This window comes from Tenebrio molitor, chromosome 3 (assembly GCF_963966145.1).
Source record: "Tenebrio molitor chromosome 3, icTenMoli1.1, whole genome shotgun sequence".
Classification (NCBI taxonomy): Eukaryota; Metazoa; Arthropoda; class Insecta; order Coleoptera; family Tenebrionidae; genus Tenebrio; species Tenebrio molitor.
In genome coordinates this window covers 2,626,476-2,640,673 of record NC_091048.1, presented here as the reverse complement: position 1 = coordinate 2,640,673, position 14,198 = coordinate 2,626,476, and the positions used below count along the sequence as shown (strand labels likewise).

At 35.9% G+C, this 14,198-nt stretch overlaps 1 protein-coding gene across 2 annotated transcripts in view; it reads left to right on the top strand.

The window, feature by feature from the left end:
- LOC138125600 (transcription factor HES-1-like) overlaps positions 1-13,909 on the top strand; it is a 124,663-nt gene extending 110,754 nt beyond the window's left edge. Inside the window, exons 1-4 of one of the 2 annotated variants that reach the window (XM_069041031.1) lie at positions 6,039-6,860; positions 12,354-12,458; positions 12,508-12,603; positions 12,661-13,909. In XM_069041031.1, coding sequence (XP_068897132.1) covers positions 12,381-12,458; positions 12,508-12,603; positions 12,661-13,713 — 1,227 coding nt within the window. In that variant the 5' untranslated portion in view covers positions 6,039-6,860; positions 12,354-12,380 and the 3' untranslated portion in view covers positions 13,714-13,909. Of the gene's footprint in view, positions 1-6,038; positions 6,861-12,353; positions 12,459-12,507; positions 12,604-12,660 lie in introns of those variants that run through there. The other variant, XM_069041030.1, reaches the window with a different exon arrangement.
- The last annotated feature ends 289 nt before the right edge of the window (positions 13,910-14,198 follow it).

The window sequence follows — 14,198 nt, the reverse complement described above, 5'->3', positions numbered from 1 at the left end:
CGTTCCGCAGCGCTACAGTATCAGAGTTGAAAGTAAGATAACCAAACTTTTTAAATTTTAATACATAAAGAGAACGTTTTCATTGTTTTAAGTGTTAACATTCCTTTATTGAAATTATGACAAATAATTATATAAAGCAAAATTGGAGGTGGACAATAAAATGCAGATCATCGGTAAGCTAGGTTAGGTTTGTTTTCTGTCAATGAATTATAGTTTCACAAAAATTGTTGGTTCGATTAGCCAAATCGTTAAAATATTACGAGTACTTAGTAAGAAGTGTGACCTGCTTTTCTGGATCAATTGATATCTTGCAGCATTTAAGCAAGTTAATAACAATAATAATTTTTATATGATTTTAATATGAGAAACTGTTAAACTGTTTATGGTATCTATATTTTGGGGAGTTTGTTTTGCAAGAATGTACCATCCATTTACTAAACTCTCGCATTGTCAAAGTGTTTACAAGTTGCCGCACTGCCGTTCTGAAACTGGTAATTTTTACTTTTACGTTGGCGCAAAAATCTGAAATTTTAAATTTGAAGTTGTTTAATAAATTCGCTTTCTTTCGTTCAAAGTATTACTTACACGAAATGGCTGAACAAGAAGAAGATATGAAATATGAAAGAATACTATTAACGGCCAGAGAAAAGCAGGGTATTGTTAATTTTTGTTGGTAAAGAAGAGAATTAACTCCATAAACATAACCAAACTTTTCTTGTTGACGTTTTTATAACTAGATTTTGTGCACAAGCAGCTGAAAAGGTATCTCACCATAGATACACTCCAAAAAAATAAAAAATTTGACAATGACATAGCGGGAGTTTAATACACAGATAGTAATTGACAAATAATAGTTTTATGGAAAATGGGAACACATTTATTGTGATAGTTTAATAAAAACTTATGAAACTGATATTGAAACATTTTGCGTACCTACAAATGTAACAAGGTTATGTATTTCTGTAAATTGTCAACTTCATTGGGGAAGCTAAATTTTCCGAAAAGATTTAATAGACGCGAAACACTTTCAACTATAACACTTGACAGCTTGACAGGGCGGCAGCGTTGCATTACAGTGACAGTAGCGGGAAATTAAAGGTTAGAATCTTCGCTTTGCCCATGATTTCATCTTTTTCGACCAGATTTTGACAATTAATCTGAAGAAAACTCACAAAATGTAATGCAACGTTGCCACTTCTTAACCACTTCGAAAACGCATATTTAATTTATATTTTCGAGAGATATTTATAACGGTTTTTTTATAATGCGTATTAGTATGTAGATTATATAGTCTGTACGCTGATAGATTGCATGTTTTTGTATTCTAGTTCCAAAACATAACGCAGTGAAAAACACTAAACTCTCCATGTGAATTGTTCACGTTATTTAGAAAACCGTCACACTTGTCTCTGTGTCTGTCTTCTGTCAAAAAACGTGCAATCTATCACCGTACGGAGTATATCATTAAGAGTAGAAGTGAGTCTTTTTGTGCTAAGCCTAGAGATTGACAACCGAGACGAAGTCGAGAAAACGGACAATAAAATTTGGTTCTTGCTTACAAATTAAAAATCAGTTGCTTGATAAATCAAGATCCAAAGTTTTGGTAACAAAATACTTGTGTAGACAACCATTGTCGCCTCAAGAAATCCGTATAATGCTATCAGTGAAGGATAATCCGAATCTGCAATTTCATTTCAAGTGGATAAAATCTGCTCCTCAGAATCTAAACTTGACGGAGAATCTTGATAACACGGACTAGACGCTGGACACCCCAGAGCTGTTATGACAGGAAAGCTCTGATTTCAACCAAAACACGGTTTCGAGGATAAACATCTCAAACATCACATACACTATTGTGTAAATGGTGAAAAAATTAAGACCATTGTTGGCACCGCGGTGCCCTTGTGGCGTGGCACTAACTAACATTTTTTGAACATCAACGGTGTAGGAATGGGTAGCCCATTTTTCCAAAAGATTCTTAGTCCTCCTGAACCACCGTCGTACATTTGGAAGCGAAGAGAAAGATTTTTTTTTTATTTTTAAATTGTTGAGCAGCAACTCCATAATGAAAAAAAGCAAAGTCTCGAGTGTGGCCTTTCGATCGTTTTGCGAAAAACAAGATAGTTGAAAATGAAAATCCCGTTGAAGATTGTTTTATTACAGTCTGTTAATAGTTTGCCTATTCGGCAAATGGGGACTGCGCGACCTTGAAGCTTCACTTTTACGTTCGGACCAGATGCTAAGCTCGAAACGAGCACATTTTATTAATCAATTTAGGATGTCCACAAGGATGGCAACACATCACACCCTCTTTGTACACCTAAATTTAATTAGTTGGAGTGTATTTGTCGATCCTGCTCCGGAATTCCATCAGTCTGGCTCGAATTTGGGAACGTGTTGGCATAAACAACCCAATTTAATTCCCGATCTGTGTTGTGGTGCAATTCGCTCCGACTTCCGCACCCCAGCTTAATAGTTTCCCCTTTTGCCTCGTCGCCGTAGATATCTGTTCGTGGTCGTGTGTGTCGAAGGGTCGCCTCACGGTGAGAACAAAGACGACCGACCGTTCTCACACGACCGAATCGTACCGATCGGAAGCGAGATTGATAAAGTACGCCGACATGTGTTGGGGAATCGGGGCTTCCGGTCAGGTTTGGATTTTTTTTTATCGGTCCATTATCGTTCTTTATCGGCGGAGACGGGGACGGCCGTCAGGTGGGCGAGATCTTCAAGGACGAACAACCGTTAGGCGCCCTAATGAATGCGATAAGGACGAGATGAGGAAAAATGATTAATAACCGGCCGGAGACGGCGAAGAGTCAACAGGTGGCCCATCCGGGATGAATCGAAAGTAATTTCGATGATGGGTGAGGGGACGAAATTTTTCTGTTTCTTTTCTTTTCGTTTTTGTCGGGGGAATAATGAGGGGGGCGCTGTGGGATCGAGCTGGGGACTGGCTCTTATCTCACAGATAAAATAAATAATAAACAAACATTTCTCACAGAGGTACAATTATTTTTTATCTTTTGTTGAAATGGTATTATCGTTTTATTCGATAACAAAAAAGTGGTTTTCTTTTGGTACGGTTGGGTACTACAGAGTAACTCCACAAACTACATAATATTTACTTCTACTTTATCTACTGGAATTTGGGAAGGAAAAAAAGAGATAAGTATTAGATTGCAACATTTTTAAATTAATATTTTATTTGGATTAGCCGGAATTGACAGTATATTTGTCTTTTAAATAACTAAATTTAACATTTTTAAGAGAACTTATTCATTTTTTCCAGTTGCAATTTTTCAAATACAAATAACTGGCGTTCAAAAAATTTGTGGTCAGCAGACTTTATCTTTCTTTCACAAACGCAGTTAGTCTTTTTTAATAAGAATACTCAACAGTAATGCCTTATAATTTTAAGACACGTTTGTGCAAAAATGGAAACAAAATTGCTAGGGTTTGACATTTTCTTTAAACATAACCTCGCTTTGATCATCATTTTACTGTAAATTAGATAATTAATTTTAAGCAGGAATCATGATGTGGCCCTAAGAAAACAACGAATATTACGATTGGTTAGTTGTGAAGAGAACTGTTTTTTGTAAAATAAAGAATTCACACAATTCTGTTCGTTGCTGCTTGTTCGCTGAATAAATGACGTTTGACAGCTGCGGTTTGACAGCTGATGAAGCTACGCCGTACGTTAACGGAAACAAAAGCAAGCACAAGCTCACCTGACCGAGATTTTTTGACCTTTTGTATTATTGTATTAAGGTTCATTCTATTTTGCCTACAAACTGATTTATACAAAACACTTCAGAGTTTATTTCGGTACTTGAATCTGTTTAAAAATATTTATTAAGCAGTCGTGTTATTTGGATTATTATTATTGTAATCTTTTGATATATAAAAGTCAGACCGTAACCTTCATAGTTTTCGAGAAAAATGAAGAAAACTTAAAAAAATATTGTTTTGTGTTCAAATTGGCACCATTGCTCCCGTACTAAGTATCGTATTGCATTGAACTTTACACTCCTGGATTCCTCTCTTCAAGACGCTTCTTTTGGTGTCTAAAAGTCAGCCGTAGACCTCTTAGTTTTCCGGAAAAATGAGGAAAACTTAAAAAAAAGCTCTTATTTTGCGTTTAAATTTGCGGATTCGATTGACCGTTGCTCCCTTACCAAGTATTGTATTCCATTGAATTTTACACTGTTGAATTCCTCTCCTCAAGACTCTTCTTTTGATGTATAACAGTCAGCCCATAACTCGCTTAGTTTTCCAGAAAAATGAAGAAAACTTTAAAAAAACTCTTTGTATTAAAATTTGCGGATTCGATTGACCATTGCTCCCTTGCTAACTATCGTATTCCATTGAATTTTACACTGTTGGATTCCCCTCTTCAAGACGCTTCTTTTGATGCATAACAGTCCCCCGTAACTCTCTTAGTTTTCAAGAAAAATGAAGAAAACTTCAAAAAAAGCTCTCACTTTGTGTTTAAGTTTGTGGCTTCGATTGACCATTGCTTCCTTACTAAGTATCGTATTCCATTCAATTTTACACTGCTGGATTCCTCTCTTCAAGACGCTCCTTTCGATGTATAACAGTCATGCCGTAACTCTCTTAGTTTTTGGGAAAAATGAAGAAAACTTAAAAAAACTCTCACTTTGTGTTTAAATTTGGCGATTCGATTTACCATTGCTCCCTTACTAAATATCGTCTTGTATTGAATTCTACACTATTGGATTCTCCTCTACAAGACGTTTCTTTTGATGTACGAAATTCAGACCGTAGACCTCTTAGTTTTCGAGAAAAATTAAGAAAACTTAAAAAAAACCTCTTACTTTGTGTTTAAATTTGCGAATTCGATTGACCATTGCTCCCTTACTAAGTATCGTAGCCCATTGAATTTTAAACTGTTGGATTGCCCTCTTCAAGACGCTCCTTTAATGTATAACAGTCACCCCGTAGCCCTCTTAGGTTTCGAGAAAAATGAAGAAAACTTAAAAAAACAATTACTTTGTCTTCAAAAAATGATGACTTTTCTTAAACCACCACGGTTATTTTAATAAAATTGTGCTTACTTAGAAAATATTCCTAGAATTCTCTTCAAAATTCAAAAAGAAGTAGAATATTTTATTTAATGGGGCTGCATCGTTTGGAACCTCAATGCATTTGGATAATTTTTTAAATAAATGTGGAACATGTAAGTACATACCTAGTTTCTATAGGTACATAAAAAAAAAAGTTTGGTAATAAAGTAACACAAGAAAACTGTAAAATGTTCCTTTTCAGTCAGGTAAAAATGCACTTGCCCTCTTCAGTAAAGGTTCCATTGTTGATCCATTTATACACTCGGCACAATTCCCTGTTAACGGAGTTGAGATTTGGACAACAAACATTGCAGATCTAAGCCCCACGGAAAACTGATTGAATCGATTTCGGAGAAACAAAACTTCAAGATTTATGTTTGTAGCCTCACTAATTTTTCAAAATTACGAATTTTGTTTAGTTTCTCCTAAAAGAAATGGAAGAGCAGAAATAATTGAGGACAATTTATTATTATTATTTATTACAAATTGTTATCTTCACTGCATGAAACACAAAAAAGTTTCCAGTGAACTAGATTTAAGTTTTTGTTTCTGAAAGTATATGCTTGTTTAATCTTTTTATTTTTTTATTGCATCGACTGCTGTTAAAGCAACAGTTTAATTTGTTACATGAGAGGTTCTTCTCAAATTTTTATTAAAGTGGAATCATTTTCTTTACAACTGCCGAGTGAAAAGTTCCAGATCTGCTAATTAACTAATAATTGCTAATCATTCAAATTTTGCCAAAATGGCAGCAACTAGAAACTAGTTAATAATTCTATTTGTATTTTTTCTTATTTCATAAGTACAGTTTATGTTTATTCACGTCATGTCAATTGATTAAAAATAAAAGCGCTGTATTTAGTAGCATAACATTTACTAGATATTTTTTACGGGCGCATCCGGTCCGGTGCCACAAAAAATCAAGAGGTACTAGATCTGGCTACGCGCCACAATTTCTCCGATTCATCATTTGTCAGCAGACATCCACCTCCCAGGCTAATTGACGTTGGTCAATTCGCGTGTAGATTAGTGTAGTAGTAGTTTTCAGTGTGGCAATAAAAATTAAAGTCCAAATTGGTTAGCACTTAGTAAAAAAAGTGTGTCTGTCACAATCGAAAGGAAACGTGTCGAAACGCGGTGTTGTGGCCCAAAGTGTATCCGCGCTATTGATTTTGTCGACAAAAAACGAGTGGTACCGCCGCGAGTCCGGTTCTGGTTACAGTGTGGGAACCATCGGTGGCCTTATTAAAAATTATAAGGTCAGGCAGGTAACATCCAGTCGATCACGAACTCTTTTACGATTTCGAAAGACGAAAATCCATTTTGGCGAATTTCGAAGGGCCTAAAAGCCCGTCCGGCAACTTTCTCTCTCTTCGACATCCGCCACACGCCGGTCCGAGTGCCATCAACAGTTATTTCCCATGTCTGAATGCACCTCTGCGCGTGGGAACTCCGAGCCGGTGGAGTTATTCTACCCTGGAAGGGTGTCCGGGGTGTTCTCGGCCATGCGGCGCTATGCCACACAGGAGTGGGGGGCGAATTCAGCTCATTCCCACGCTCTATCGGAATGTATACCACCGAAACGCCGATCATTCTCGATAGTCACCTTAGTGACCTCCCGTCGAAAATACTGCCCTCAGATGGAATTCGCCCCTTGGGCCGCCAACACCGACGGCCTCTTCCACATCCGCGACCGCCTCGCACCACCTCAACAAGCGAAAGTGTTAAGGACTTAAGTGTTGTTTGTTTTTGGCGCTCACCTAGGAAGGGGTAAGTCGGTTGTTCTTTGTTAAAACAACACGTTGTTTTGGTTTGGTGTTGCGCAGTATTTTTCATTATTGCGTTTTTGTTTTTCTAATGTCTCGCCCAAAGGTATTTTTTTGCATATTGTTGCCTCTTCAAGGTGGACGCTTTTTTGCACGCGCTCCGTGAACAGATTGAATTTATTTTTATTGTTTATACGTCTAGAATTTTTTCCTTATTCGAATCACTCGTTCGGACTCATTCAACAGGTGCTTGTTGTAATCACGTGGTCGTAGAGTGTAAAATTGACAAGCACTCATATACAGCGTGTTCCACCGATGCGTGACACTCCCACAAAAGACCGACTACCTTTAATGTCTTCACCCGTTAACCTCCCACACGACTTGCCACTTTATCTTGAACATCCAGATAATATAAAAAGAATTTGACACATTTTGTGGTCGCTAATTGTAGAGTTTTGGAAAACTGAATGTACCTCGTGTCAATATTTCGATATCACGATATTGACATTTGTGTAGTATGCAACTGCGTACTTATTAAGTGATACAATCTTTTAATGCGTTTATGGTTTATGACAGAATGCTATTTTTGCAACGGGTAGATCGTTCTATAACGGTTTGACACTTAGATAAATGTAGCGTATTATGCTGGACATGCGTTCATTACATTTTTCAAAGCGTTTTTGATCAGATTTTTATTTAGCCAGAATATAAAGAGTGTCTTCTTTGAAAAACGAACAGAATTTGCTTTGTCGAGAGATGTCAAATTTGTTCAAGGCCGCCAGATTGCTTTTTACATCAATAGAAGCAAAATAACTGTTGTAGATATGAATCCATAGTGAAACAAAGTAAATTTAGTATTTTTTGTCGTACCTATATTTGTACTTCTTTAAAATTTAAAATAGTTGTAAAGAAATTATTGGTTTGGGAGTCGAAATAGTTATTTAATAAACTAGTGTGTTAATGAAGGCGATTAGTAATCGAAACTGTTTAAAGCACGAACGAGTGTAGCGAGTGAGTGGCTTTAATAGTTGAGATTATTAATGCCCATTAACAAAAGAGTTGATTACAAAATTTTTTCGTTGACCGCAAACTTTTTTTTTTGGTGACAAATTTTGAAATTAAAGCCAAATCAAAACCAATTTCATCTTTGAAATGATGAGACCTTATAAATACCTTCATTCTTTTTTTGTCCTCAGGGTAGGCCATTTTTAAAATTTTCAACACTTTCTATTCACTTTTCCACAAAGAGTGTCAGAAGACGTCAACTCCATTCACATTCAATTTCACGTAAAAATCACGGTTGCTACGGAAACCTAGTTACCTTTGAAAAATATGACATGCGAATTATAACCAAAAATGTCGGTTTTTGAAAAAGTGATTTTGTAATTGTGCAGTTATGGAGCTATAAAATATAGAAAACCTTGCTGCATTACCTGCTGCAGTGTTGGTAAGTGCAAACAATGCATGTTCGAGGTTGTTTATACATCAAAATTTAATCAAAACGTCAAAATCGCAAAAATCGTTGATTAATGAAAAATAGTGTATTAATGAGGTCCATTAATATACTATAATTTAGACAAAAGAATTCATTAATATTGAAATTAACAAGCGGTCAACGGAAAAAAAAATGACGTTACTGTGAATTCATTAAGTACGAAATAAAGAAAATGTTTTGTGCTGAATAAATGTTGTCCTGTTTAAATTATAATGTTTTATTAATTAGGTGTATACGTATTAATAATAATAATATGTCTTTATTAGCTAATCAGTTATATACAAACAAATATCATGTTAACATTTTGAAAATATGTCAGTTGTTTTAAATTTAACAACGCAAAAGTTTTCTTCAAAAAATATTTGTTAGTTTGTTTCTCTACGTTGGTTTTTATTATTACTGTACATAGTGAAAGATTTTGGGTTCTCAAAAATATTAGCTGCGATTGTTTTCTCCAAAAAAATTGTAGTTATGTATTTAAGAATTGGTGGAATCGCTTTTTCAGAGTGACGCAGTAGGCCAGTAGAATATTCTACTTAATTGCGATTGACTAAAAAACGTGTTTTTACAGCATGTAAATGTTTTAAAATTGGAAATAATAATATAGCTTTGGCAACAGTTAATGAAATTGACATGATTTAGTTGTGTAAAGACGTCGCAATAGTAGAATGTATGTTTGGTTGCCTATGTGCACAAAATGAAACTCCCTATAGTATAGTTTCAATGGTACGTTAGAAATACAACCGGCAACACTGTTTGGTGAAAAATGCGTCAGGTTGTATTTGTGAGGTTATCATTCTCTGTGTCTGCCAATTTCCGTTTTTACAACTCAAGATTTCAGAATAAAGGAAAAGAACGGTGCCAACGAAAAAATGTTTCCCAAAAGTGTAGAACACTGTAATCATTTCTTTTAATTAAAAGATAACAGAATTTTTCGAATGAACGCTTTAGAAAGAAAAGTCTCTACTGTTTTGATTTTTACTTTAATATACCTACTATTACGAGCACGGAATTTCGGACACACTTTAAATTTGACTGATATAAAATGTGAAATAGGCTTTAGGGGCTACACCTAGATGTATTAATAACCTCATTTTCATATCTATTATTGTCACATGTCATTTTAACAAATTGCATGCATCAATCCTGAAAAGTTGCAAGTGCTTAGATGTGAGATTCCGAAAACTCTACAGTCTTTTATTAAACTTTGGAAATCAATAACTAAAATGTAAAATAATTCTGCATAATTGTGACAGTTTATTTTGAAGTTCAGTCAAAATTATAATTGATTTCATATAAATGTTCATCAAGTGAGCTGTGCATTTGTAAAAGCACCATTAATTTAGTTACATTACAAAAGTCACATTTATGAAGGTCATGTCCAATAAATTTTTGCTTGGTAAAAATACAAAGACAAAAACAAATAAGGAATACTTTAATTTAATCAGTAAAAAGACGTAACATTGCTTTTGAAATCAGCAATGTTAAAATGGACAAAAACTGAAAAATTAGTCAAATCGGGTTCGCGCAGAGCAAGCAACTTTGAAAGTCAAAGTCACTAGCTTTAGCTTTAATACCAACAGAAAATCAAATTTTCATGGCTTGCTTAGATGCACATTTATATGAAATTGAGCTAATAAACGTCAAACAACTGACACTATTAATCAAATTTTAACGCAAAAATAGTTATTAGAGTCCAAGACAAGTTTCATAAGACCAGTCTTGAAGCACGAATTCAAGATTAAAAAACGAGTAGCGTAGCCACGAGTTATTTTAAAGAATGAGTGCTTCAAGGTCTTATGAAACGAGTTTTTTATACTATTTTTTGTAATTTGCCCTTTTGAAACAAAAATGTTTACTTTCCTCGATTTAGGGATTTTTGTGGCGGTTGGTAATGTCTTAATTTTAAAAGTGAAAATTTGATCAAGTCTTCAAAGTCGCCTTTTGTTTTATCCAAATTCTGTCACAAAACACGAATATGGAAGATAATCTTTTATGTACTATTGCGAGCATGGAATTTCGGGCAGCAATTTACATGTCATTTAAAAAAACCCAATGTAGTCTAAGCTTTATTGTCATAAATGTCATAATAATTAATTTTGAAGGAACTTCAAAATAAACTGTCACAATTATGCACAATTATTTTACATTTTAGTTATTGATTTCCAAAGTTTAATAAAAAAGACGGTTAAGTTTTCAGAAAATCACATCTAAGCACTTGCAGCTTTTCAGAATTGACGAATGCTATTTGCAAAATGATATCAGGCAATAGTAGATATTAAAATGAGGTTATTAATACGTCTAGCACCTAAAGCCTATTTTACATTTTATATCAGTCAAATTTCAAGTCTGCCCGAAATTCCATGCTCCCAATAGTATGCCCGCTGAAATACGTGAAATTGCCAAAAATACGGTCGCGAATTTGTTGCCTGATGAATCCTGATAAATAGGTAATTTTTTGCACATTTTGTAATTTAGACTGACACGCATGACGGATCAAGCTTTGCCAACCTAAACATTTTCGTAAAATGTTCCGTGAAATAATGGCTATAAGGACCATCCCAGATGATGACGTCACGTTCGTTAATATGTCTATTAGAGAATCAAAATGGAGGCAAATTACAAAAATGTGGTTAGAAACGCAAACGGCGCCACGACCAAATATTAATGTAATATTCAAATAAAATTATCTAAAAAGCAAGACAACCTGCCTTCTAACTTTTGTCAAAATGACACAGGAGAAGTCCGTATTTAATGACACAAAAACCTATAATTGCTTACTTGATTTAAATGGTGTACGCGATTTTTTTGAATACAAGTGACAATACACACTTCCATATTTTGTCGTTATTTAAATCGCATTTATTATTTTTTTAAGTAAAAAAGTGCTAATAATGTAACTGGAGGATGCCGTTTTGTACCACATGTAGTACTGGTTGCCTAACGATTCATTGTCAAAAATGTGATTTCAATCTCTTTTTCACCAAATCTAAATCCAATCGAGTACTCACTTACCTAAGAGAAGTTTTATTTAACTTGTTTTTTAAATCACATATTTTTTATAACTTGTGTAATTATTATTGAAGTACCTAAGTAAACAAAAACATGGATCTACAATATATTTGTGTTTTTATGTTTTCCTTTGTATCTTATTTATTTTGTACAAAAAAGATAAAGAATCGAAACCCACGTTGACGCCAACGAATCCGCTCTTCATTGTGGTTAAGATAAATCCAGGATTTCAGTTGTTATTGTGTATACCGTGTGACCTGTTTAATTCGTGTGTGGTAAAGCGAAACGCCCAAATAACCTAAACATGAAGCAGGTAGAGCATTCAGATAATCAAGTGCGGTCCACGTGGGTTACTGCATAGAGTAAACTTTGCGATGAACAGGTTTACACGCGAAAAGCTTTTGTAAAGCTTCATCACTCTAAATGATTCAAGAATAGCTATTTGTGCAATAAGTTAGGAAAAGTGATTTTTTTCCTTACGAGATGCGGGATTTTTAATCGAGACGAAGTCGAGATTAAAAACGCGTCGAGTACGGAAAAAACACTTTTCCTACGAATTGCACACATGATTTTTTCTACTGGAGTTTGGAAAATACATAAAATTTGGATATTTTTAATATACTATTAATTATTTCTAAATTAAAAAGCGAAATCAAAATTGTTCTGCTTTCGTTACCATAGAGAAACAATTTATTAATGAAAAATTGTGAAGGCGTTTAAGCTTTTGTCTCAATTAAATACCAGGTTTTACGTTACGTATCCCAGGAGACGACCAAAATTGAACTTTTAGTGTTGAAATATTATTTCCGCCCATAGTAGGAAATTTTTCACTTTTCCTAACTCAAATTAGTATTACAATGTTGAAGTTTTCCAAACTCTAGTAGAAAAAAAATATTTCCAATTGACAAAGTTTCGTTATACATATCGCGGATGCAAAAATTTTCAAATTTGTAATAATTAAAATGGGTTAATTTTTTTTGTTTGTTTCAGTGTGTGGGGATCGTGTCGAGTCCCAATATGCCCATTAGTGAAGACGAATACGAAATACTATCCACCCAAGAACCAGCCACCATGTCCAAAGCCGAGCTGAGAAAAGTGGGTGTTGATAAAATCCTAAATGTTCCAACTAACCCTTTTTTTCCAGACCCACAAACCCATCATGGAGAAGAGACGAAGGGCGCGTATCAACCACTGCCTAAACGAAATCAAGTCATTGATCCTCGAGGCCATGAACAAAGACGTAAGCATCTTGGTAACACTTTTGCAACAATAATTTGCAAACTTATTACTACCGCAGCCTGCAAGACACTCGAAATTGGAGAAAGCCGACATCTTGGAAATGGCCGTGAAGCACTTGCAGAACGTGCAGCGCCAACAATTGGCGTTGGCGATGGCCACCGACCCTTCAGTTCTCCGCAAGTTCAAGTCTGGTTTTAACGAATGCGCCACCGAGATCGACAGATTTGTGTCCCAGGCGGAAAGCGTGGACAACGGTTTGAAAGATAGGATGATGTCCCATTTGCAGAAGTGCATCAGTGGAATCGAACAAGTCGCCCATTTCAACTTCCCAGGTTTTGCGAATTTACCATTTATGTCCACGTCCAATGTTTTCGCTCAGAACCCAACCAGTGAGTCATCGTCGAGTGTTGGTGACCAAAACAATAACGCCAGAATCCAGATACCTCAGAGCATCCAGTTGATACCGAGCAGGTTGCCGAGTGGGGAGATAGCTCTACTTCTACCCAACTCGAGTAGTTTACCCTTTTTGCCCACCATCAACCAGCAGCGGGACAGACCGAGCGCTTTTGCCACTGTGATACCGTCAACCTCGACTTCGGCCAGTCCTCCCTCCAGCCCCAATCGAGGCTTCCGACCGGTCCAACCCTCCAAAAGTAGCGCTTCGAGTTACCACGAGCAGCCGCAAGTACCTCAAGTGTCGTCCACGTCGCTCCCCCAAGTGCAGACGGTGGAAGTGAAGACTATGAAGTTTCCGATTCACAGTTATCCCGACAAAGAGAAGAGGATGATGAGTCCGAGGAAAACAATCGAGCCGCTGTGTATCATCACCAATCAGTCGGAGAGGTTCAAACAGGCGCAGGCTAGAGGAGATGCGGCAGATTTTGAGGAGAATCGGCAACGAAATCAAGGGATCAAGAGGAAGTACTCGGAAATGTACCAGGGACAGGGGTTGTTGACTTTGGCGCAAGAATTCGAACATCCGGCGTCGAAAATGGTGAAAACTGAGAGTACGAGTGGTACCGGTGTTGAGAGTAGCGGCGGTGATGGTGCTTCTGCGTCGACGTCGAGGGATGGCGGAGAGGGGAACAGTGATATGTGGAGACCTTGGTAGATAGCGCCCTGTGATTTCACCGAATTTTAAAGCTTTAATGTGATGACTGATGAGTGGATGGATTTGACTTTTCGTGTACCGTTTAAGTGCCCTTCTAGAGTAATGTTTGACTGCAATTTTTGAGATTCTATATGTTAAGTTTTGCCATAATTTTTGAAGAGTTTTGTACAAATACAGCATTTTTATGAAAGCGCCACGCTTTATGTTGTTTCTTCTTTCAATCCCAACATACAAATATTCTTAAGATTCATTTTTAATTGAAGTACTGTCGCGAGCAAAAAAAACTGGTTGTCAAAATCATGTTTTGACGCAATGGAAAATGCTCCATTGTAAAACGATCGTAAATATCATAACCTATCATCATGTTGTATAACATAATTGACATTAATTATTTAATTTTTTGACACTTTGTTGACGTGGGCATAATCAGGCAGGGAAAAATTTTGAATTTGTGACAATCTAACCAAATTTTGAAATGACATTGA